Source organism: Dermacentor albipictus, chromosome 7, assembly GCF_038994185.2.
Source record: "Dermacentor albipictus isolate Rhodes 1998 colony chromosome 7, USDA_Dalb.pri_finalv2, whole genome shotgun sequence".
In the NCBI taxonomy this organism is placed as follows: domain Eukaryota; kingdom Metazoa; phylum Arthropoda; class Arachnida; order Ixodida; family Ixodidae; genus Dermacentor; species Dermacentor albipictus.
Genome location: NC_091827.1, coordinates 77660900 through 77683688, shown reverse-complemented (window position 1 = coordinate 77683688; position 22789 = coordinate 77660900). Strand labels below are relative to the sequence as shown.

The following is a 22789-nucleotide window of genomic DNA, read 5'->3' as shown; positions in this document are numbered from 1 at the left end:
TTCTGCATTCCGCCACTTATTTATTTATTTATTTATTTATTTATTTATTTATTTATTCATTTATTTATCTATTAAAGCAAAGCTTTCTTTAGCTATTCCACATTTTGATGGCACCGTTGCTCCTGCCTTGACACTTGTACAACTTGGCAGGTTGGGTATGTGTGACTGCGCAACGGGTACCAGTAGACAAGCTGGACCACTGGGTATGTAAACATGCTTAACAAAAAAGAAACAGAAAAGAAGATCCCCCAGAGTGGGAGTGTGCCCCTGCAGGTAAGGCGCTCGCGAATACATAGTATGCACGTACGTCATTCAAGGATACTCCGCGACTTCCGGTTTACGGCGGTGCCATGTTGGGGAACCTATAGGCATATGCGCGCGCCTGTTCATAGCGTTCCTCAAGATGGCGAACGGTAGCGTAACCAGACGACAGCAGCGGATGTGACGTTACGTGCATACTATGTATAGACAAGCACTACACGAAGCAAGAGGTGAAGATGCGTGTGGAGAAAGTTGAACGAGAAGCGTGGACTACATGAAGAAGGTCACGTGAGTGCGTCTAGGTTAAAAAAAAAATCGATTGCTTATAACCGATTGCCACATTAATTATTAGGCATTCATTGATTAAATTATTCACTAATATTTTTGATTCCTTGTTTGGAGAGCTCACGACATCGGGAAAGCCTTTGGCCTACCGGTGCCTACGTGGGCGGAGCCACCGACTTAGCCTGGGGGCTCGTGCCCTCGGACCCTAGTTTCTCTGGGCTAAAATAAAGTTCTTGCCATGCCATGCCATGCACGTTTGTTTTACAAATACTGCGAGCCATACTTTGGCCGAAGCAGGAGGGGCAATATGGCAGAAATAAGAGGACAGTGCAGAATACTGAACAATAATAGAAAAATAAAGAGCTGAGAAAACAAAATTACAAAGAGAGTTCAAGTAACGAACTAAAAGAAGAAAAGCATTACGTAAGAAAAATCAGCTGGTTATAAACACCTTTGGATGAAAAAAAAAAAACTTTCAGGCAGAGAATTCCAATTTCTAACCGTTCTTTAAAAAAAATAAAAAAATAATCCATCTTTATAGATATCGCAGTTCGCTCGAAAATCTGGCCCAACGGGTATTTGCTATTGTGTCTGGTACTATAGTACGAGACTTCACGCAGACGCAGTGACGCAAATTTGTTCATATTTTACAAAAAAATAGTAATTTTATGCCAAGAAAGCCTTCTAGGTGACTGATTTTTCTGCGTTTTTCTAAGGTTGAAATGCCATTTTCTTTTAAGTTCTGGCAGTGAATTACGTCTTTTAGAACGACAGAAAGCTGAGCTAGTTGGCAAGGATTCATTATGCAAAAGGAGATGAGGCGTGCAGACAGGACACAAGAGTAGAGAAGTGGACAACACGAACGCTGACTATCAACTGAAGGGTGCACTGAGGCGAAAAAAGAAAGAAGACAAAACTCATCTGCGCAAGCTCTGGAATGGTATCACCACGTGTCAGTCGGGTACACGTGCCGGTCTACGTGAGAGATAACTGTTAAGGCACTTAATCTCGTCCTTATGTAAAGCAATCGAAGGCTGACTCACGCACGCACTTCCACCATTAAAGATATGCCATGCCTCTACCATTTGACGCGTATCTTCATTCTTGTGACTATACAATATCGCGCATTCAGCTAACTCTAGCGTGCAGTTACAATCTTGGCAATGTAGGGAAAGATTAGAAGGCGATCCACCGGTTAACGACCTTTTATGTTCCATTAGCCGCTGATCGATACACCGCCTCGTTTGCCCTACGTAGAACTGGCCACAGCTAAGGGGAATTTTATAAACCACACCCATACTACAGTCAGTAAAACTGTTGTTCTTATTGTGCTTCACTGGACAAATAACTTCTTTTTTTGCCTTTTACCAGCTCCTTTTTCCTCTGCACGGCAGCGCATATCTTACCTAGCTTATGAGGAGCAGTGAGGCCAACATTAACATCAAACGTACTTGCGACATTGAATTAATGTACGGAATAGCCACTACTCTTTTTTTTTTCCGGCAGTTTCTAATTCCGGAGAGTACGTGATGTGAAAAAAATATTTGTATCGTCAGCATACATAACCAAATCTGGAGAATCAGGTATGTTACAGATGTCGTTTATATACAATAAAAACAAATGTAGACCAGAATTATTCCATTTAACGTGTTGTATTCTGTTATTTAGGTAACTTTTCAGCAGGTTTAGAGCTATTCCGCGTATGCCGTAACTGTTCGGTTTACTTAAAAGAATTTCAGGCTGTACGCAATCAAAAGCTTTCCGGAGGTCTAAGAACAGACCGAGAGTGTATGCTTTGGATTCAATGTTGTCAATAATCTTTTCTTTAACGGAGAGTAAGGCTTGCTCAAACGATTTATTTTTCAATAAGCCATACTGAGAGGGCTTAATAATGTTATGAGCGCTAAAGAACTTTTCTAATCTACTATTAATGGCTCCTTCAAATACCTTCCATAACACTGATAACACGGAGATGGGACGATAGTTCGTGATTTAGTTCGTGATTTAATTTCTATTTCCTCCTTTATATATAGGACAAACACGAGCAATCTTCAATTCATCTGGGAACGTACCACTTGTGAAGATCAGATTTATAATATACGCTAGAACCTCGCATAGTAATGCAGACACATACTTCAATGGCATCGCTTTGATGTCGTCATGGCCTGCTGAGACATTGCTTTTTATTTTCCCAATGTAGGCAGCTACTTCTTGTGGGATCACACGCAGCAACGAAATAGAGTTAGGTAAAGTGATAATCAGGTTGCATACGGGAGCATTAGAGAGAGCTTGATCTAATGTAGGCTTGCCAGCTTCAATGAAGAAGGGGTTTATGGTGTTAGATAATTGGAGTTCCGCTAGCTTGGGAATTAGATGCAGCGATTTCTGAGTGGTCGTTGCACTTTTTGTGTTTGTTTAATAGTTCTTTTCTCTCACCCCAAACTTTCTTGCGGTCATTATAAATTCTGGAGAACCATTTTGTATAGTGAGCTGTTTTTGCAGACTTGAGGTCTTTATTTAGTTTATTCCTGAATTTGTTGAACTCTCTAAAAAGGGCTGCATCTCGAGTACGTACAAAGTCATGTTACATTTTATTTTTAATACGTATCCTGTTATGTAACACTTTATCAACCCACGGCTTTCTAGATTTTCGGATTTAGATTTTGTGTTTTACCTCGATTGCAGGAAACGCAGGATTATAACATTCCATGAACTTTTCAAGAAAAGCAGTATACGCCACGTTGAATTAAGATATGCTGTATACGTGCTCCCAACACATATATTCTGAATGAGAGCCATAAGTTTGCCGAGATTTTCATCGGAAATGGCCCTTGCTACCCTCGATACATTTTTGGATACTGACTTAATGCGCTTCACAGAAAGAGAAAAAAAATCGGGATGTGGTCACTGATTTCAGAAGATAACAGGCCACACTCCGTTTCTGGAGACACCATATTTGTGACACAAGCATCCAGTAGGGAAGCTGTAGCAATGCTAATTCTAGTAGATATGTTTATAGTATTTAAACAACCATAAGATGCTATAAGGCTATTAAATTCGCGCGTACTGTGATCATCGTGCATGAGGTTAATGTTAATATCACCCATTATTACAAAAGGCAACCGGGAATCGGCGAGGTTCAAGAGTAAGCTTTCGACAAAGTTGAAAAAAGGTAGTTTGTTCCCTGCGGTAGCTCTGTATACAACAGCTACAATGACACTGGACAGTAATACGGCTAAACACTCAACATTGGAATTTATTACAGGAACGTCTAACACACTCTGTGCATAACAACTCTTTACATACACGCTAAGACCACCACCTCTCACATTCGAACGAAGGAGGCCATGATACTGGTAACTTTTGCCATTGATTACTATTTTTTTAATTTCGCCTAATTGCATAATTTGTTATTAACTAGTCGCGCCTAGTCGCGCTGCGCTTTTTCATTTTTCGCAGATTTTCTTTCAGGCTTGGAAAAAAAAAAAAACTTTTATGTAGCACATATTAACCAACAGAATGCTGGATCGGGCGTTTTTCAGGATGGTCCACATTTCCTCATTGACACTGTTGCTCTGAATGCCATATTTGAGAAGTTAATTCATTATTAATAACTAATTATGCAATTAAGCGAAATACAAAGAAAATAGTCTGACTTGCTCCAAGCGGCGGTAAAAACATTACTTTGTTTCTATCCACCTACGTGGCAGTTTCATAGTCTCTTAAAAATTTGGCACAAGTTACGTGGGACACGTGGTATAAGCTGTTGTTCTGTTGTCATTCAGAATGGCTAAACTATTAGTAACGGCTCGCTTCGTTTGTGTTCCTGCATTGAAGTGATTGGACCGGGCCTTTGTTGCGCACTCATCGTGAAAATTCGTGACTGATCAGGGGTGAAACATGACGCTGCTATTATTGTTGGATCGATCAAATCGTTGGACACAGCGGAGCACCATATTCTCCACTCGAATCGTGTGGCATTGCGATGAACTGTAACTGCTTTCAATGGTCACTAGAATATGACTATTCTTTAAATGCGGAAAATCGCAAAATTTCGACATTTAAGCAAAAGTTAAATTCTCTAGGGACCGTTGAAAGCACTTTGTGAGAGCCATAATCGAAACTGATCTTTGTGTGTAGTAGATGCGACAAAGTTTGGTCACATAATTATTAATCATTTAGTCTCTTTAGATGGCAGCTACCGATTATATTATCTGAGTCATTAAGTGATAACTTTCGGAGTGAAACATATAAGGCATTTATTAGAATTTATATTCCTTGGAAGTAGGGCGTTTTGCTGAGCAATGGGTTTAGCTTTCGTTGATTGAGAACATGTTTTACGGCGCTTCGCGTGGGCATTTGAATAAGAGCTTTTCTCTTTAAATAAAAAAAAACTGAAACCCAATTGCGCCTGCACGAAGACTCTAGCGCGATGCAGGGGCTGGACTTACGGGTTGAGCGAGCGAGGCTCTTGCCCCGCTCGTTCACGTTCAATCACGAGCGACGCCCGTGAACCGGACACGTGCTTCGTCTATCGGCTTGGCACATTGGCCCACTTATGTGGCATTCGCCTGAAACACCTTTTATTGCCTCACTTTGCAAAGGTGATCGCACTTGCCTGGACACCGTGGGCGTTAAAGAAAGATGTGTGTCTGTGGAGTACTGTTTCGGGGAGGGGGCGTGGTGGCAGTTGAAGTGGCATTGTTTTTCATCACAACGATGCGGGCGGGAAGCTGTTACGAAAAAGGCTTATAGAAAACCATCCGCAGTAGAGATTCCTCTTATCGAAGTTTGTACGTTACCGCCAAACGAACAGCACTGTAAACGGTCCAATCGTTATCGGCCGACGGAACACTCTATACGTACATATGATAGTGCTTTGTGTCAGTGACATTGCGTGATCGTACGTTCGCTTTGCGAAATCAGCGGCGAGTGAGACAGGGTGTAATTCGGACTGCAAGTAACTTCGAATGCGAAATTTATTACTCAAATACCTTGTAACAATAGAAGGACGTAACGTTCTATCTACAAAATCCGCGAATTCGGCAAACGTCGGAACGAGGAAGCTGATAACCGAAAAAGGTCGATACAAAGCTGACTGGCGGGGCGTTCCTCCTGTGCAGTTTGACGTCGACGTCGCAGCGGGAGAGAAATGCGCGTGCATGCGGCGACGGCGCTCCTGTGCGGTAGGTAAACGTGTTGTATGTGGTGGAAGAATGAGCGCGTAGCACTTAGCCGTAATATTAAAGCACATCGCTTGCTAGCGGTCTCTTAGATGGTACAGAGGAAAAAAAAATGTACGAGGACACCTAAGCGCTTCATATGAGTTGTGAATGCGAAGGCGTTAATGTTGAATTGAACCACGCTCAGCGGTCCTTCGAGTTATATTAAAGGGACACTAAAGAGAAAAATGATTTCTTCTGCATCAGTAAAGTACCTCTCTAGGACACCAAAAACACCATTCTTACTATACGATAATACGGTTAGTAAGGCAGAAAAAGCGCAAGAAGGAAAGACGGGTGGCGACGACCCTTCAAGTTCCCGCAGCTTGTCGTTCCCTGTTTTTCCTGTTCCTGTTTTTTTCCGTTTCCTGCTCCTGTTTTTCAGCTATCTCCGCAGCAATAAGTGCCACTGAACACAACTATGATAAGAAAAACGACGCAGTAGTCAGAGGGGCTTCACATGCAGGAGATGGCCAACATCGCCTGGAAACACGTGCTGATACCATTGATACAATTGAGGCAAGTGCACAATATTCTTTCGCCGTTGAGTAATCGAATGCAAGGTAGAAAAAGAGCGCCCCATTTAGCACATTTTCTTGGCTTTAATGTGTACTCGTTTGGTAACACTTTCAGTATAAAAGAATTTTTACAGCTCAAACCCATTTTTACACGGGTCTACTTCTTTTCGTTTGATCTTTTACAGTATGATGTTGTGCACAGCAGCGATATAGAGAACAATGTCTAAATTGACGATGGGGCAGATGATGGAATAGCGTCAAAAAATTCTGGGGTCTTTACGTGCCAAAACGACGGTGTGAATATGAGGCCTGGCGTAGTAGGGGAATCCGTATAAAGTTTGGCCACCTGAGGATTGTTTAACGTGCACTCAATACACACAACAGCGTCATAAAAATTTACCCGGTTAGGCGCTACTTTCTCTATTCTTATACAGCGACGGCGTTTCCGGATCGCATTAATATAGTGCAATGAACTCGCGGTAGACATACTACACCATGAATGATCTTCAAATATTAAAATTTATTGTGCCAACAGAAGTTCCGAGAGTGAACCGAAGACAATTTCACCCGTTCCAAGCTCAGTAGATGTGAAAGTGAAGAAACTCTCTACAGAGCCTCGCCCACTCCTCCTTACTAAAATTGAGATATCGTGGTTAAGCCGGTCCCTTCGTATTTCTTATTCCGGTCCTCGTCCTTATTCAAGCACGTTCAGGACATGTTGTATTCGTGAGGTTGCAAACCAAACGAATTCAGTTTTTTTTTCTTTTTTAGGCATTTGCTTCCGGTCGGCGAAATTGATGGTTCTCTTCTTACGTGCTTTATACAGGCGGCGCGAAGCATCAAAACTAAAATTTTTTTTGCATCCTTAACGCAGGAAGTGACAAAACTCTTGGAGCACAAAGCTCATCAGCGGTTCGCGCATTACGAAGAACCAGAACACTTGACTTCGGGGAATCCCGCTGCCCAGAGTTACAAATCTCTTGTGCGGGCTTTGAACACCACACTTATGAAGAAGAACAGCGGTGCTTTGAAAAAGGTACGATGGCTTCATAGTGAACTTCCACAATGTCTGCCAGCAGAACACTGTGAGAGATAGAGAGAGAGCAACTTTAGTGAAAATGCCTGCAGAGTCGGTTAGGCTCCACGCAGGGAGGACACTGTGTCCTCCCTGCGAACACTGTGTGACGCATTCTCCGTGGCAGCGTTTCAGCGTACACAAAGTGTAGGAAAGCAACAACAAGAACAGAAAGGACAGAGTGCAGTACTCTGTCCTGTCATTTGTTTGTTTTTACAGCGAAGTTATTTATGGCTAAGTTCTGGCAGATCTCGTCTCCGGGGACATAGGCCAACAATTTTTCGTACGTCGGCCGATCCCGAAGATAGTACAATACCAGGCCGACCCGCAGTGGAGAGGCACTTCGCCATTAAGGGGCGCACATTCCCAGATTTGCTGATCATCCTTCTTCACAGTGTGGAAGGGCATGGAATTTATTTCCAATGGTTTGTTTGTGCTGAAACACTTCCACGAAGAATTCATAGATCGATTGATTGATTGATTGACTGATTGATTGATTGATTTGAACTTTGGGGTGCCAGCGATGTTTCATCATACAATAAAAAGAACTTAAAGTCTCGTGACTAGTGCCAAACTGCATAGTTTACGTTTCCTTGCGAACATACACCGAAACCGCAGCGCCAATCGTCCTTTTCTTTGCCTTCGCAGATGATGGACGTCGTCGAGAAGCCGCGGGCAGGCCACGTCTGTTACGCCCGTTTAGGATGCTTCCATCCGGGTAATAGGATGGCGTTGGAAATCGGTGGCCCCGCGTCACCCCGAGAGCTGGGGACAAAGTTTCGTTTCTACAAAGACCGACGCAGTCGCGGTGTGGACGCCGAACTCTTGCTGCGAGCAATGCCTATCGGAATCAACCAGTGGGACTTGGGGGAAAAGCCCCTCGTTGTCATAATACACGGGTTCATGCAGCACGTCGGCGTACCGTGGGTGACCAACCTCAAGAACGCTCTCCTGGACGAGGTCAGAAGAAAAAAGTTGCATATCTTGTCTCCTCGTAGGAGTGGTGACGCGTATTTTGGAAGTTGTAGAATCTGCCATACATGCCTCTCGTATTTTAAAGGAATGACACTTGGCAAGCATGGAGGCTGGGAAACATAAGGTTGGTCTCGAAACGCCAGTCCTTGCGTCATTGACACCGTGATGACGTTACGAGACATAGCAAAATTTTTCTCATGTCGTGCAGCAAAACCCTAGGTTTGATGGTCGATGCTCAGTTTAGCACGATTAGCATTGTTCGGGCACTTTACCCACTTTCCGGTTTGTCCGTTTGTATCGAATCTCTTTCAAGCCAACTTGCGTCGCTGGGTGTGTGCCATGTGGTCCGGCGCCGCGCCGACATCGAGTCCGCGTGATATATAGATATTCATACAATCTTTTCTGATTGTATGTTCACACATGCGCCACGCACGGACTTCGCGGTGGCGTCGCCAGATGGCGCAGCGCGTTCGGAGGGAAGTGCGGGAGAGGAGCTGGGTCGCAGTACGCGCCTCATACGTGACGCGTTTCGGCAGTGGCGGTGCGGTGTGTGGCAGCATTGCTCCAGTGTTAATCGTACCATAATGCTTCATTGTTAATCGTGCTAAAATTGACTATCATCGTGAGATCGTTTCTGCCGCAACTTTTTCCACATTTCACCCTCGGCGGAGCGTAAGCGGCCTCCGAGCTCGGGGACCGCGCTGCGTGCTCAGCGAGAGAGCGCTCTATCCTCCAAGGTTGCCTCCGATAAGCTTCGTGGATGGAAATGTATGCTTAGTTTGCGATTATACCTGATACTTGAAACAGAAATCCCACTCTTCATCCAATGACGCCTCAGCTCCAGTCCACGCACCCACGTATCTGTCGAAGATGGAGCGAGCTGAGCACATTGCACAAGGGAACACGATGACGGCGCGAAGCCTAAATGCTCCTGGTATAATTACCTAGATACTACGATCGTTCAGTTACCATGGGAATCATAGGTATATGGTAGACGGACTTGTCTGATCTCTGTTTTTGTGCCTTTAGTTACTACGCTTTGTTTGCCTTATTCAACCAAATTCCGAAGAAATTTATTTGTCTATGCGCAGAAGACTCGCACGCTAATTAATGCGAGGTTTTGCAGTTATAACGCAGTATTTAATTGGAAAGAAAAGTTACAAAGTCTAAAAGTCGTCTGAAGCCAGAATGAGGTAGTTTAGGCAAATCTATGTTTTAACCATCGTTCTTATATGATGGCTGAACAGCCATGCTTGGAGCTCAGGCAGATACCTTAAAGCGCCCAGATTTTCTTGTGGTAATTTTTGCTGGAGACTCTGTGCCACGAAGACCTCGGAGTAAAGGAATGTAATAGATCTGGGAACTGGCCTCAGTACGTGCGTGCGGATGGAGAGGGCATTCGCAGGTTTTTCGTTAATTATAGCGCGTCGTCTCTAACATTCCTGTCAGGTTAACGCCAACGTAGTCACCGTGAACTGGCGGAATGGAGCAAAGTTCCCGAATTACAGAGCTGCGGCTGCTAACACGGCCTTGGTCGGGGCTCAGCTTTCGTTGCTGCTTCAAGAAATCCTCAGGAGCTCTCTCCTGAGAGCGAGCCACGTCCATCTGGTGGGATTCAGCCTCGGGGCTCACGTCGCTGGCTTCTGCGGTCGCCACTTCCGCAACATCACTGGCCACAGCCTGGGGCGCATCACAGGTATATCCTTCCTCGACAATTCGGTTCTCCATTTAATTGGACGTAGCAGCTCCACTAAATAGCAATTCGAAACCGGAATGTAATGTTTCCTGGCACAGTGCTTAGTGCAAGGCAACGCTGCAACTGTACGCGTTCGTGTTCAGCAGAGCGGGCATCGGGTCCCCCCCGGAAGCTTTAGCTCCATTTTTTTCAAAAGTCGTCTCTGACAAAAATAAGAAAGCTGATTAACAGCAGAATTCATTGAATGTCTACATCATTAGCGTGACCACTGACCACCGCGGCGGTCAGACCTATGACGCAGCAGTGGGTGCTAAGAATATCTGGATCCAGACAGGCCGCCATTGGAAACTGAACCTGGCAACGTTTAACGCTAGAACATTATCTAGTGAGGCGAGTCAAGCAGTGCTATTGGAGGAATTAGTGGGCATTAAATAGGATATAATAAGGCTCATTGAGGTTAGGAGGACAAATGAAGCATATACAGTGCTAAAAAGCGGGCACGTCCTGTGCTACCGGGGCTTAGCAGAGAGACGAGAACTAGGAGTCGGATTCCTGATTAATAAGGATATAGCTGGTAACATAAAAGAATTCTACAGCATTAACGAGACGGTGGCAGGTATTGTTGTGAAACTTAATAAGAGGTACAAATTGAAGGCCGTACAGGTCTACGTGCCTACATCCAGTCATGATGACCAGCAAGTCGAAAGCTTCTATGAAGACGTATAGAATCAGCGATGGGTAAAGTCATAGCAAAAAACACTATACTGATGGGCGACTTCAATGCTAGGGCAGGCAAGAAGCAGGCTGGAGACAAGAGAGAGAGAGAGAGAATAAACATTTTTATTAGGTGAAGCAGCTAGGGAGAGGCGTCCTCAGTCCAGAATGCCTTGAGCTCGGGCCGCGTCCTGGGCCCTCGCAATCAGCCGTTGCTGATCCTCGAGGTCGGAGCTGGCCAAGGCTCTCTCCCAAAGCTCGTTAGTGGGGTAAGGGTTCGGATGATTTAATGGTGCCGCTCTGCAACCTCCTACTATGTGCCTGAGGGACCCGGGCTCTGCGCAGAAGCGGCATTGCGGAGAGAATTTTGTAGGGTCTATGAGGTGATTCCTGGTTGGGTGGGGGAATGTATTGACCTGTAGAGCCCGGAGGAATCGCTCCTGCTCTCTAGGTAGTGACTTGTGTGGGGGTGCATATGTTCTGCGGGTTAGCTTGTAGTGTTGTGTGATGTCTTGGTAAGAGACTAGAGGGTGCATGCGCTCGGGTTCAGATTCCTCGGCCTCGGCTCGGTGGGTCAGATCTCGAGCCACGTGGTTGGCGACCTCGTTGCCAGGAATGCCTTGATGAGCTGGCGCCCAGATGATCATGACTGATCTCGTTGGCGGCTTTTGATTGATGATCCGGAGTGTAGTGGCATGAATTCTGCCGCTAGCAAAGTTGCGGCACGCCTGTTCGGAGTCGGTCACTATGACTTCAACCTCTGTTTGGGAGAGAGCGAGGGCTATGGCCGCTTCCTCGGCTTGGAGGGGATTGTTTCGTGTGAGCGAAATGCTGCTCCGGTGTTCTGTGTTGACGACTACGGTGGCTGTTGTGGCTGCGCGTCTGGAGTAAGAAGCCGCGTCAGTGTAGGCTGTAGAGGGTAAAGTTCCGTATCGCTTGTGTATGGCCAGGGCGCGGGCCTCCCTTCGCTCTGCGTGGTGCACTGGGTGCATGTTGCGAGGCAGAGGACGTACGGTGATTTTTCTCCGGATGACATGGGGTAAGCTCACAGTCTGAGGCGTCGGATGGCTCATAGGGGCAGAGAGCCCCAGGCGTAAGAGAATGGACCTCCCTGCTTCCGTAATCGCCAGCCTTGTTCGCTGACTGGATAAATGTGTCTCGATCAGCTCCTCGGCCGTGTTGTGCACACCTAGTCGTAGTAGGCGTTCTGTGGACGTACTGATTGGCAGACCCATCGCCTGCTTATATGCCTTTCTGATCATTGTGTTGATTTTCTTGAGTTCCGTCTCGTTGAGTAGTGCGTACGGAATAGCGTAAGTTATTCGAGACACGACGAAGGCTTGGACAAGCCGAAGCGTGTCCGCCTCCCCCATGCCTCTTGTCTTGGTTGTTATTCGTCGGATCATGTGCGTAACTTGGGCTGTTGTAGTCTTAAGCTTTTGAATTAATATTGTATTGGTGCGATCCGACTGGAAAACCATTCCCAATATCTTTACGCTCCGAGACGGAACGATGGTGTGTCCCTCCAGCTGTATGTTGATAGTGGGCGAGTCGCATCTGTGCTTCTTTCGCGGTGAGACCAGGAGTAGCTCCGACTTTTGGGGGGCGCAGCTGAGCCCGCATGACTTAGCATAGTCGCTCACCACGTCAGCAGCTTCCTGCAAGCGGTTCTCCATTTCCCCGATGGACCCTGTGGACGACCAGATGGTAATGTCGTCAGCATATAGGCCATGCCGGATCCCTGGGATGTTATCGAGGAGCGGCGGTAGGCCTATTAGGGCGATATTGAAAAGGAGAGGGGATAACACTGCGCCCTGTGGTGTGCCGCGCCCGCCCAGTAGGAAGGGGTTTGTGGCTTTGTCCCCGACCTTTAGGATGGCTTTTCTATCTAAGAGGAAATCTCTGATATAGGAGTACGGCCTGGCCCCACAGCCCAGCGCGTTTAGCCTCTGTAAGATTGCTGTGTGCTTGACGTTATCGAACGCCCCTTTAAGATCTAAGGCGAGGATAGCCGTGGGGGAGTTGCGTGTCGCTGGTACAATCACCTCCTCTTTCAGCTGAAGTAGGATGTCTTGAGTTGAGAGGTGTGGACGGAATCCTATCATCGTTGTTGGAAGTTTCCCCGAGTCCTCCAGGAATGGTTGTAACCGATTGAGAACGATGTGCTCTAGGAGCTTTCCTACACACGAAGTGAGGGAGATCGGTCGTAGGTTCTCAATGGCTGGTGGCTTGCCGGGCTTCGGTATCAGACGAACCTCGGCTATTTTCCAGTCCTCGGGAAGGTTTCCTTTCCTCCATACTTCATTAAGATGAGCGGTAAGCTCTAGTAGCGAGGGGCTGTCAAGATTTACGAGTGCCTTATTGATCATTTGGTCCATTCCCGGGGCTGTGTGGCGTCTCAAGCCCATTATCGCCGCTGTTATCTCATGTAGATGAATGTCCTCATCTAGGAGCTCGTTAGGGGTGCCGGTGTAGGGTGGCAGAGGCTCCGATGGCTGTGTGGGGAAGTACTGGGCTTTGAGAGCCAAAAGGAGGTCCGCCTCATTTCCAGGAAATTGGTGAATTACTCGGGCCATATTGTGGTGGGATTCCGTTTTGCTGCTGGCCGGGTTGATTAAATACCTCAATAACTTCCACGTCTTGGAAGTACTCAGTCTTCCTCTCAAGCTGTCGCAGAGGGATAGCCAATTCTCTCGGCATAGTGTGGTAGCGTATTCCGCAGCCTCTTGTGTGAGTAGTGCTATTCGCCTCTTGAGCTTGCGATTGAATCTTTGCCTTTTCCAACGCTTCAGCAGGCTACGCCGGGCTTCCCACATGTGGAGCAAGCGAGCGTCGATGCTTGGAGTGGTACCGTTGTCAGATGGGAGGAGGACTTGGCACCTTTGAAGGCACCGCGTCCATGAGCATACATATCTCATCAACCCATCATCATCCGATACGTCGACCCCGGTACTCCCCCACAACCCGGGTTGACTCGGTGGGGGGACTTGGTTCGGGCCAACGGTCCTTCCCGGACAAGGGGGCTGTTGTGGTGCAGCAACACAAAGTTACCGCACGCAACACACAAACAGCCATGCTGGTCGTACAGAGCCTGACTGACCTTCGGACTGCCTCGGCGCAAAAGAGGCCAAGGCATACAACCATGCAGAGCACCAAAGCCGTCCGCGGAGCAGCGCGACCAACCAAGGGTGCGCCGCCACCGGTTCTAGCTCTGGGTTCCACTGAACCAAACAAAACCCCGTAGATCGACTGGCGCACACGGCCGAGTCGAGCGACCTTAGGAGCATGCATCATAACTTAATGGAAAGCTTTCCACCTGACTCATCAAAAATTACCGCAGGACGGGCCCACACTTCGAGAAACCTCTTCTCGCCCAAGCGGTGCCGCTCCCGGGTGAGATGAAACCAGACCTCCTTCCGTGCTTTCGCAAGCACTTCGTGAAGGCCCGGCGCCCTCCCCCCGAAAACTGCATCGCGGCGTGCCAACCAAACTTGGTAGGAGCACTCAGCGAGGAGAAGCACGAACTGGTTGACCGCCTGATTAGGCAAAGGGTGCAAAAATCGGACTGTCTGATAGGGAATGCCTGGGAGATTAAAAAGACTAGCAATCCTACGGAGAAGAGCTGCAGGAAGCAAACACTGCGCAAACGCATGAACCGTGTCCTCACGAGCGCCACAGAACGGGCACGCTCCACGAACCGGGACGGCTGTGAAGGGCCTGTAGCCCAACGGCAGGCACCCTCGCGCCAGGCGATACATGAAAGTGGCACGCCTAGCGTCGAGGAAACTGGCCGTGATGAGCTTCCAGTTTGGCCTGTGAATGGACAGGTCATACATATGGCAATGCGGGGGGAGGCCTGGGGTGAGGATGTCTACTAACTCTTGGAGCGGAGTTGAAACTACGTCGATGTCGGGGCGAACCGTGCGGAGGCTGACCAAAGAGTTGGCAGCCGCCGCATAAATGGTGGATGGGGTTCCTGAACGAGGAGCACAGTGGGAAAATGTGCTCTGCGAAAACAAGCGGAGTCGGGTGCTAAGGAAAAACGAGGTAAAGCTTCGAGTCAGGAGCATATCCGAGTTAAGAGCGACCTGGGTCCATCTGACGTGTAGTGCGGTAGCCACGATGCCCAGGTCGGGAATTCCGAGTCCTCCCTTATCCCTGGGCAGCTTGAGCACCCGCCTAGCTACACAACCAGTTGTACCCTTCCAAAGAAAGCGAAAGAGAACCCTCTCCAAGATGAGCTTGGTTCGGGTTGAAACAGGAGACACACACGCCACATACGTCAGGAATGAAAACAAAAGTGAGCGCAGGATTGTCGCTCGAGCAGTCAATGGGCATGACAACGCGCTGAACTGCTGAATTCTGGTTTCAAGCTTCTCCTTAGCCTGTTGCCAGTTTTCAGGAGACAGACCATCTGGTTCGAATTGGAAGCCTAGAATGCGCAGCCGCGTTTTCACGGGGAGACCATGAACGGGCTGCGGACTGGACGGAGTGGAGTTCAAGTACATGGCTGCACTTTTCGACCTATTCAACCTTGCACCACTCGCCCCGCAGTAACTGTCCATGACCTCCAAGACGCCGCAAACTGAGGCTTCGTCCGAGACGACAATGGACAAGTCATCCGCATAGGCAAATAGCGCAACCGGAGGGGAACCTGGTGGGAGTAGGAACCTGCCAATTCTGCGGTCACAAGACAACCTCTGCAGAAGCGGTTCAAAAGCGAGCACGTAGAGGGCAGGTGAGAGGGGGTCCCCCTGCCGTACACCACGCCCCACAATGAACGCCTCCGAGACGCGGTCCCGTATGACAACAGCAGAAGTCGGTCGAGAATACAAAGCTTGGACCATCTGCCGAAAACCCACACTAAAACCAGCCTCTTCCAAAACACGGAAAAGGTACCTATGGCTAATAATGTCGAAAGCCTTCTCCTGATCAAAGGAGCAAAGAATACCTGGAAGTTTCCTGGTGTTTGCCCACAGGAGAAGGTCCCTCAATGCTATACCGTGAAGCTGAGTAGAGCGCCCCTGGACACTGCATGCCTGGTACGGACCCAAAACAGTGCTGAGCGCTGGTGTGAGTCGCGTACACAGACACTTTGCTATGAGCTTATAATCGCAGTTCAGAAGCGTGATTGGACGCCATGCTCGCATATCAGTGCTCCTCGATTCGTCCTTACAAAGGAGAGTGATTAGCCCTTCTCGTTGAGACGCTGACAAAGTCCCTTCACTGAGTAGCCGGTTCACCAGTGATGTGAACGGCTCCCCTAACATTGTCCAAAATTTAACATAAAACTCGACTGTAAGGCCATCGGAACCTGGACTGCGATTACGCTTCATAGACTTCAAGGCAGAAAATAGCTCGTCCTCATCTATGGCTGAGTCGCACACTTGCGGCGGCTCAGCTGGTAAAGCAAACGGAAAAACAGCTGGAGAGGCAACTGGTTCGGCATACAAAGACATGTAAAACTGCCTCGCCAGTGCAAGCACTCCGTCTGGTGAGTCGACTATGCTATTATCGCGTGGATCTATTAGGGAAGAGAGAGTTGTGCTCTTCCTTGAAAGATGTTTACGTAGGACATTTCTGCTGCACCACACTTCCATTTCCCACAGCTCTGCTCGGGTTGTGGCCCTCAAGCCATCCCAGCGTCGCTGCAGGAGAATGCGAAGTTCCTTTCGGAGTGAGGCCAGCGCCGGAGCAACTCCAGGCCCGCCGGACAGTGGCCTCGAGAGCAGGAGGATCGCGTCGGAGACGATTTTTATCTCCTCACGCTCCTCGCGCGCTCGACGCCTGCCCCAAGACATGAAGCACTCACGCACACTGACCTTCACGTTATCCCATTCCGTACCACTTAGATTCGCTGTGTTGTGAAGCGATCGAAATAGTATGGATGATACCTCTGCGGTTGCCTGCCTATCTTTTAGGAGACGTGGATTTAAGCGCCACGGTCTCTTTGCTCTTGGTACTAAGCTAGAATCGGCAAACCGCAGAAATAGGAAGCTGTGGTCGCTAAGAGCAGAAGGAATTAACCACGAAGAATGCATACTGGGAGCCAGTGACGACGAGATGTAAAAACGGTCGATGCGGCTCTGCCCACCCCTCCCTGTCCATGTCATTCCTGACTGTCCAGGGCGAAGCACGCGCCAAGCATCGACCAGTCCCAGCTCATCGACGAGGTCTCGCAGTACAGCATTACCACGCTTATCTTTCGTTATTGGAGTCCCTCTACGCGAGAGGCGGTCAACCAGTTCTAACACACAGTTGAAGTCCCCTACTAGAACTAGTCGAGAGGGACCGACCAAATACGGTACTAATGTACCGAAAAACTCTTTTTGTTCTCTAGCCTGGTTTGGAGCATGCACGTTAACAATTCGAATGCCACAATCAAGATCCACCGACAAGACGCGGCCCTCGGAATCCCTGGCATGGCGAATAACAAGGCCGTCGAAATGCGGCATCAGAACGATGGCCGTACCCCGGCTGCCCGTCGCGCCATAACTCCAGTAAGACCGAGTGCGAAAAATCCGGTCGAAGTGGCTGATCTGGCCTAGCCTATGAATGTAAGTTTCCTGCAGTACGAGAATATCTACCTTTCTGGATTTAGCCAAATTTACAACCTCTAACTGCTTAGAAGCGCGCGACAAACCCCGACAGTTAAAAGTAGCTATAGTGAGAGAAGGAGCCATTTTAAAGAAGAAAGAAATTAGCTAGAAGCTAGTAGAAACAAAGGAAAACGAAAAGAGCTAGGAAATAAATAAAGAGCCGGCTAGTATTAGGTAATACTAGCCGCTAATGACAAAAAGGCAAAGACTACTTATGAGAGGGTCTCCGAACTTGGAGACCCCTCATCAGTAGACTCATAGGTTCTGTCCGAGAGCAACGAGCAATCGCAACGTCCCCATCCGCAGTTGGGACAAGGAGGAGAACCCTCCGTGTCCGATGGGAGCTCGGTATCAGATTCGGACGTTTCAATGGCACTGCGCTTAAGTTCTGGAGCGCCAGTCGCCGAGCCCTGGTAGCCACCTTCGTCCGAGCTTGACTCACGCTCCGCGACCGCCGCGCTGGCAGCGGAACCAGCGCGGTGTGCGCGCCGGCTCTTACGCTTTTGGTTCGACCGACGAGCAGTGTCAGTCGCGCCAGTCAGCGGTTCGGACGCGCCAGAGATAGCGACCGGCAGAGCGAGAGACGCACCTGCCACGGAGGCGGCAGCGACCGTCGTTTCAGCCCCCTCGCTCGCTGCCCCCTCGCACGTTGCCGTGGCGGAAGGGGCACCGACCTCGGTAGCGTCCACGGAATCGCCGCCGCGCTCGGCGGCATCGACCACGCTCAAGGAGCCCTGGCTCTCTCCTTCCTCTAAGGCAGCAACCGTCTCAGCTACCGGCGAAGTAACCGCTTCCACGACGGCAGGTTTCTGCTGTTCTGGCCGCGCGGTTACTGACGAGTAGGTGCGGACACTACACGCCGAAACCGCATGGTCGCCGCCGCAACGTACGCACGCCGCGTCGCAGGACGCGTGGCCAAACTGCTCGCAGCGGGCGCACTGAGGCGTGTCGCACGCGGCGGCGTGGTGTCCTTCCAAGTTACACCTACGGCACAACCTAACTACACCTTCGTACTCACACTGAACGACACGCTCACCTACACGAAGAAGGTTAGGAACGGGCCGCGCCATCTCTATCCGAATGCGCCGGTTACCGGTGCCAACGGCAGGGAAACCGGGCACGCATTCTTCGGAGATCCCGTGAACCTTTCCGAAGACCTCTAGCTCAGAGACGAGAGCCTGGTCCGGAAGATCCGCGGAGTAGCCAAACACCCTAACCAACTTCACACGCACACCTCTATACTCAAACCGAACTTCCACATCACGAACCTGCAGTGCGGGATCAGCTGAGAAGCGATCAACCGCGGCCTTACTCTTAAACGTTATCTCAAACCGTCCTGCACCAAAGTCCTGCACTGACTTAAGGTCGTTCAACGAGAAGCGCTTTACGAGCGCCTTGCAAACATCTACGTTGGATGCGCCTTTCGGAACTCGCCCGAAAAACGTAAGCGGCCGAAGCCGCGAAGGGGCCACCATCGCGGTAAAAACCACGTGGCGCCCGTGCCTAGCCGAAGTTTAAGCTAACACTACACAAGGTAGGAAGCTAGGAACCCTCAGCTGAACACTGGAAAAAACCAAGGACGAAAAACAGCCACCGGAACACCTCACCGAATCGGAGACAGCGGGTTGGAGTCTAGAAGAATCCGCACCGTACACCTATCCAACCATTCCGAGAGGGGCCCACGTGGAGGGGATCCGCAGCACCAAAGCTCGAGTGCACAAGTCACGCCACCTTCGTGCCGATCACGCCACCACCGTCACGAGTCGGTCAGAGAAGAAACAACGACTGGCACAGTCGCGATGTGTGAGCGATTTTCGCGATGTGTTTCAAGCATTTTGGTGTGCGCCTTCACATCCTTCTGAAGCTGAGTGATCCAGTCCTTAATTGACTGAAGCTGTTGGCTCTGTTCGTTCGCAGCTCTTTCTTCTCTTATCTCCCGCAGCTTGGTCCAATCCGTGAGGCGAGCCGTGCCTATCCTGGCTTTGTATTCGAGCCCATGGAGAGTGGTGGCTAGCAGCGCGTGGTCGCTGCCTAGGTACTCCTCCAGATTGGTCCAGCAAGCTTGGGGGATATTTCTGGTGAGGGTTAAGTCGGGGTTCGTGTCTCTTTGAACACTTGTGCCGAGCCTCGTGCTATTCTTTGGATCGGTGACGAGTGTGAGATCCATGTCCTCAATAACTTTGTGAAGCATGTTTCCCCTGGGGTTGGTGTACGTATAACCCCAGAGGGGGTGGGCTGCATTGAAGTCGCCCACAATTAGAAGCGGATGGTTGCGTGCTGCGTGCGTGGCTTGCTCCAAAACCAGTTTGAGGACCGATGACGCGCTTTTCGGCCGACAGTAGACGTTTAGAACAAACATAGGACTCTTCTTCTTTGTTGCCTGTGGGATAATTTCGAGCAGAATGGCAAGCGGGTCGGATTGCTGGAGATGGTGTTGAACGGCCACTAGCTTCTTACTGACCAGGGTGTGAAGGCTGCTGCCTGTATCGGTGCCATAAGTGACGTATCCGGGTAGGCGGACGTGTGTGTTCGTTTCTTGCAGTGCGATGATTTCGGGTGGTCTTGTTGATGTAGCGATGTATTGTATCAGTGATCCATACTTGTTCTTGTAGCCCCGGCAATTCCACTGCCACACCGTGGTTTCGCCTGAGGAGCCCCCGCGCTTACTGCATATATGTTGAGGCGGAGCCATCTTGGTTATCAAGGGGTGGTGATGCGTGCACAAGATGGGGTTCTGGGGAGCCCAGAGAATCTGGCAATTCTGGTAGGGCCTGATGAGCTGTTTTCTTGGGGCGCCGGCTCTGACGAGCTTCCAGTGCTAGTATGCGTTCCTCTAGCCTCATGATGCGTTCCGCCAACTGAGTGTTAGAGTGTTGTTGTTGTGCCGCTGACTGTTGTATAGCTGTGAGTTGTTGCTGCATGGTAGCTTGTAGGGATGTCTGAAGGCTCTGAATAGCTTTTGCTACTACTTATTCTACCTTCTGGAGAGTGGCATATTGGACGGGTATGACTCCCTGCGGCGCAGTGGGCTGCGCGGTTGCTCGTTGCGGTGTCGGGTTTGAAGTGACTTTTTGAGCTGGCTGTTCTTCCCGTTTCCGCTTCTCCGGGGGTGGGGTTGAAGTGTTTTGTGTATGGGTAGTGCTATTTCTTCCAAGTAATTCATGTTTAAGTGCTACGAATTCTGCGTGTACGCTAGTGATTTCTGATTTGAGTTTTGCGTTTTCTTCAGTGAGACGCCTAATCTGGGCATGTGCCTGTGCCAGCTCTGTGTCAACAGGGGGGGGGGGGGGACGAGCTTTGGGAGAAACAACCTGTGCCCAGCTCACCTGCTGCGTGACCTGCGCTGCTCAGTGGGGGAATATGGCATAGGGTCTAGGCATAGGCATAGGTTCTTCCGCAAGCGGGACCGCCGAAAGTGGACGTGGAGGAGCCCGAATGGCGAGACTAGAAATGAAATCGACTTCATACTCTGCGCTAACCCTGGCATCATACTAGATGTGGACGTGCTCGGCAAGGTGCGCTGCAGTCACCGTAGGATGGTAAGATCTCGAATTGGCCTAGACTTGAGAAGGGAAAGGAAGAAACTGGTACACAAGAAGCCGATCAATGAGTTAGCGGTAACAGGGGAAACAGGAATTTCGGATCAAGCTACAGAACAGGTATATGGCTTTAATTCAGAGAGAGGACCTTAGTGTTGAATCAATTAACGACAATCTTACGGGCATCATTAAGGAGTGTGCAATAGAAGTCAGTGGTAACTTCGTCAGACAGGATACCGGTAAGCTATCGCAGCCTGAACGCAGGGAAGAAGAAACTAGGAAAGGTAAGAATCAGATGCATGCGTTAAGAGACAAAGCCGGCAATATCATTACTAATATGCATTAGATAGTTCAAGTGGCTGAGGAGTTCTATAGAGTTTTATACAGTACCAGTGGCACTCACGACGACAATGGAAGAGAGAATAGTCTAGAGGAATTCAACATCTCACAAGTAACGCGGGAAGAAGTAAAGAAAGCCTTGGGAGGTATGCAAAGGGGAAAGCAGCTGAGGAGGATCAGATAACAGCAGATTTGTTGAAGGATGGTAGGCAGATTGTTCTAGAAAAACTGGCCACCTTGTTACGCAATGCCTCATGACCTTGAGCGTACCGCAGTCTTGGAAGAACGCCAACATAACCTTAATCCATAAGAAAGGGGAAGCCAAAGACTTGAAAAAATATAGACCGATCAGCTAACTGTCCGCTGCCTACAAAGTATTTACTAAGATAATAGCAAGTAGAATCAGGAGCACCTTAGACATCTGCCAACCAAAGGATCAGGCAGGATTTCGTAAAGGCTACTCAAAAATAGACCATACCAAACTTTCAATCAGGTTATAGAGAAATGTGTGGATTATAACCAACCCTTATATATAGCTTTCATTGATTATGAGAAAGCGTTTGATTCTGTCGAAACCTCAGCAGTCATGGAGGAGTTACGGAATCAGGATGTAGATGAGCCGTATGTAAAAATGCTGAAAGACATCTATAGTGGCTCCACAGCCACCGTAGTCCTCCATAAGGAAAGCAACAAAATCCCAATAAAGAAAGGCGTCAGGCAGGGGGATACGATTTCTCCAATGCTATTCACAGCGTGTTTACAGGAGGTATTCAGAGACCTGGATTAGGTGGAATTGGGGATAAGAGTTAATGGAGAATACCTTAGTAACTTGCGATTCGCTGATGATATTGCCTTGCTTAGTAACTCAGGGGACCAACTGCAATGCATGCTCACTGACTTGGAGAGGCAAAGCCGAAGGGTGGGTCTAAAAATTAATCTGCAGAAAACTAAAGTAATGTTTAACAGTCTCGGAAGAGAACAGCAGTTTCCGATAGGTAGTGAGCCACTGGAGGTGGTGAGGGAATACATCTACTTAGGACAGGTAGTGACTGCGGATCCGGATCATGAGAGTGAAATAATCAGAAGAATAAGAATGGGCTGGGGTGCGTTTGGCAGACATTCTGAGATCATGAACAGCAGGTTACCATTATCCCTCAAGAGAAAAGTTTATAACAGCTGTGTCTTACCAGTACTCACGTACGGGGCAGAAACCTGGAGGCTTACGAAAAGGGTTCTACTTAAATTGAGGACGACGCAACGGGCTATGGAAAGAAGAATGATAGGTGTAACGTTAAGGGATAAGAAAAGAGCAGATTTGGTGAGTGAACAAACGTGAGTTAATCACATCTTAGTCGAAATCAAGAAAAAGAAATTGGCATGGGCAGGGCATGCAATGAGGAGGGAAGATAACCGATGGTCATTAAGGGTTACGGACTGGATTCCAAGAGAAGGGAAGCGTAGCAGGTGGCTGCAGAAAGTTAGGTGGGTGGATGAGATTAAGAAGATTGCAGAGGAAAAAGCTCTAGGAGATTGGTCCAGACGGGCTTCGGCACTCAAGGCCTTAAG

At 48.8% G+C, this 22789-nt stretch overlaps 1 protein-coding gene across 1 annotated transcript in view; it reads left to right on the top strand.

Annotated features, from left to right (window-relative positions):
- Positions 1 to 213: 213 nt before the first annotated feature.
- Positions 214 to 22789, top strand: part of LOC135899118 (pancreatic triacylglycerol lipase-like) — a 39061-nt gene continuing 16485 nt past the window's right edge. Inside the window, exons 1-4 of the mRNA XM_070521991.1 lie at positions 214 to 273; positions 7161 to 7322; positions 8010 to 8321; positions 9786 to 10032. Coding sequence (XP_070378092.1) covers positions 214 to 273; positions 7161 to 7322; positions 8010 to 8321; positions 9786 to 10032 — 781 coding nt within the window. The remainder of the gene's footprint in view (positions 274 to 7160; positions 7323 to 8009; positions 8322 to 9785; positions 10033 to 22789) is intronic.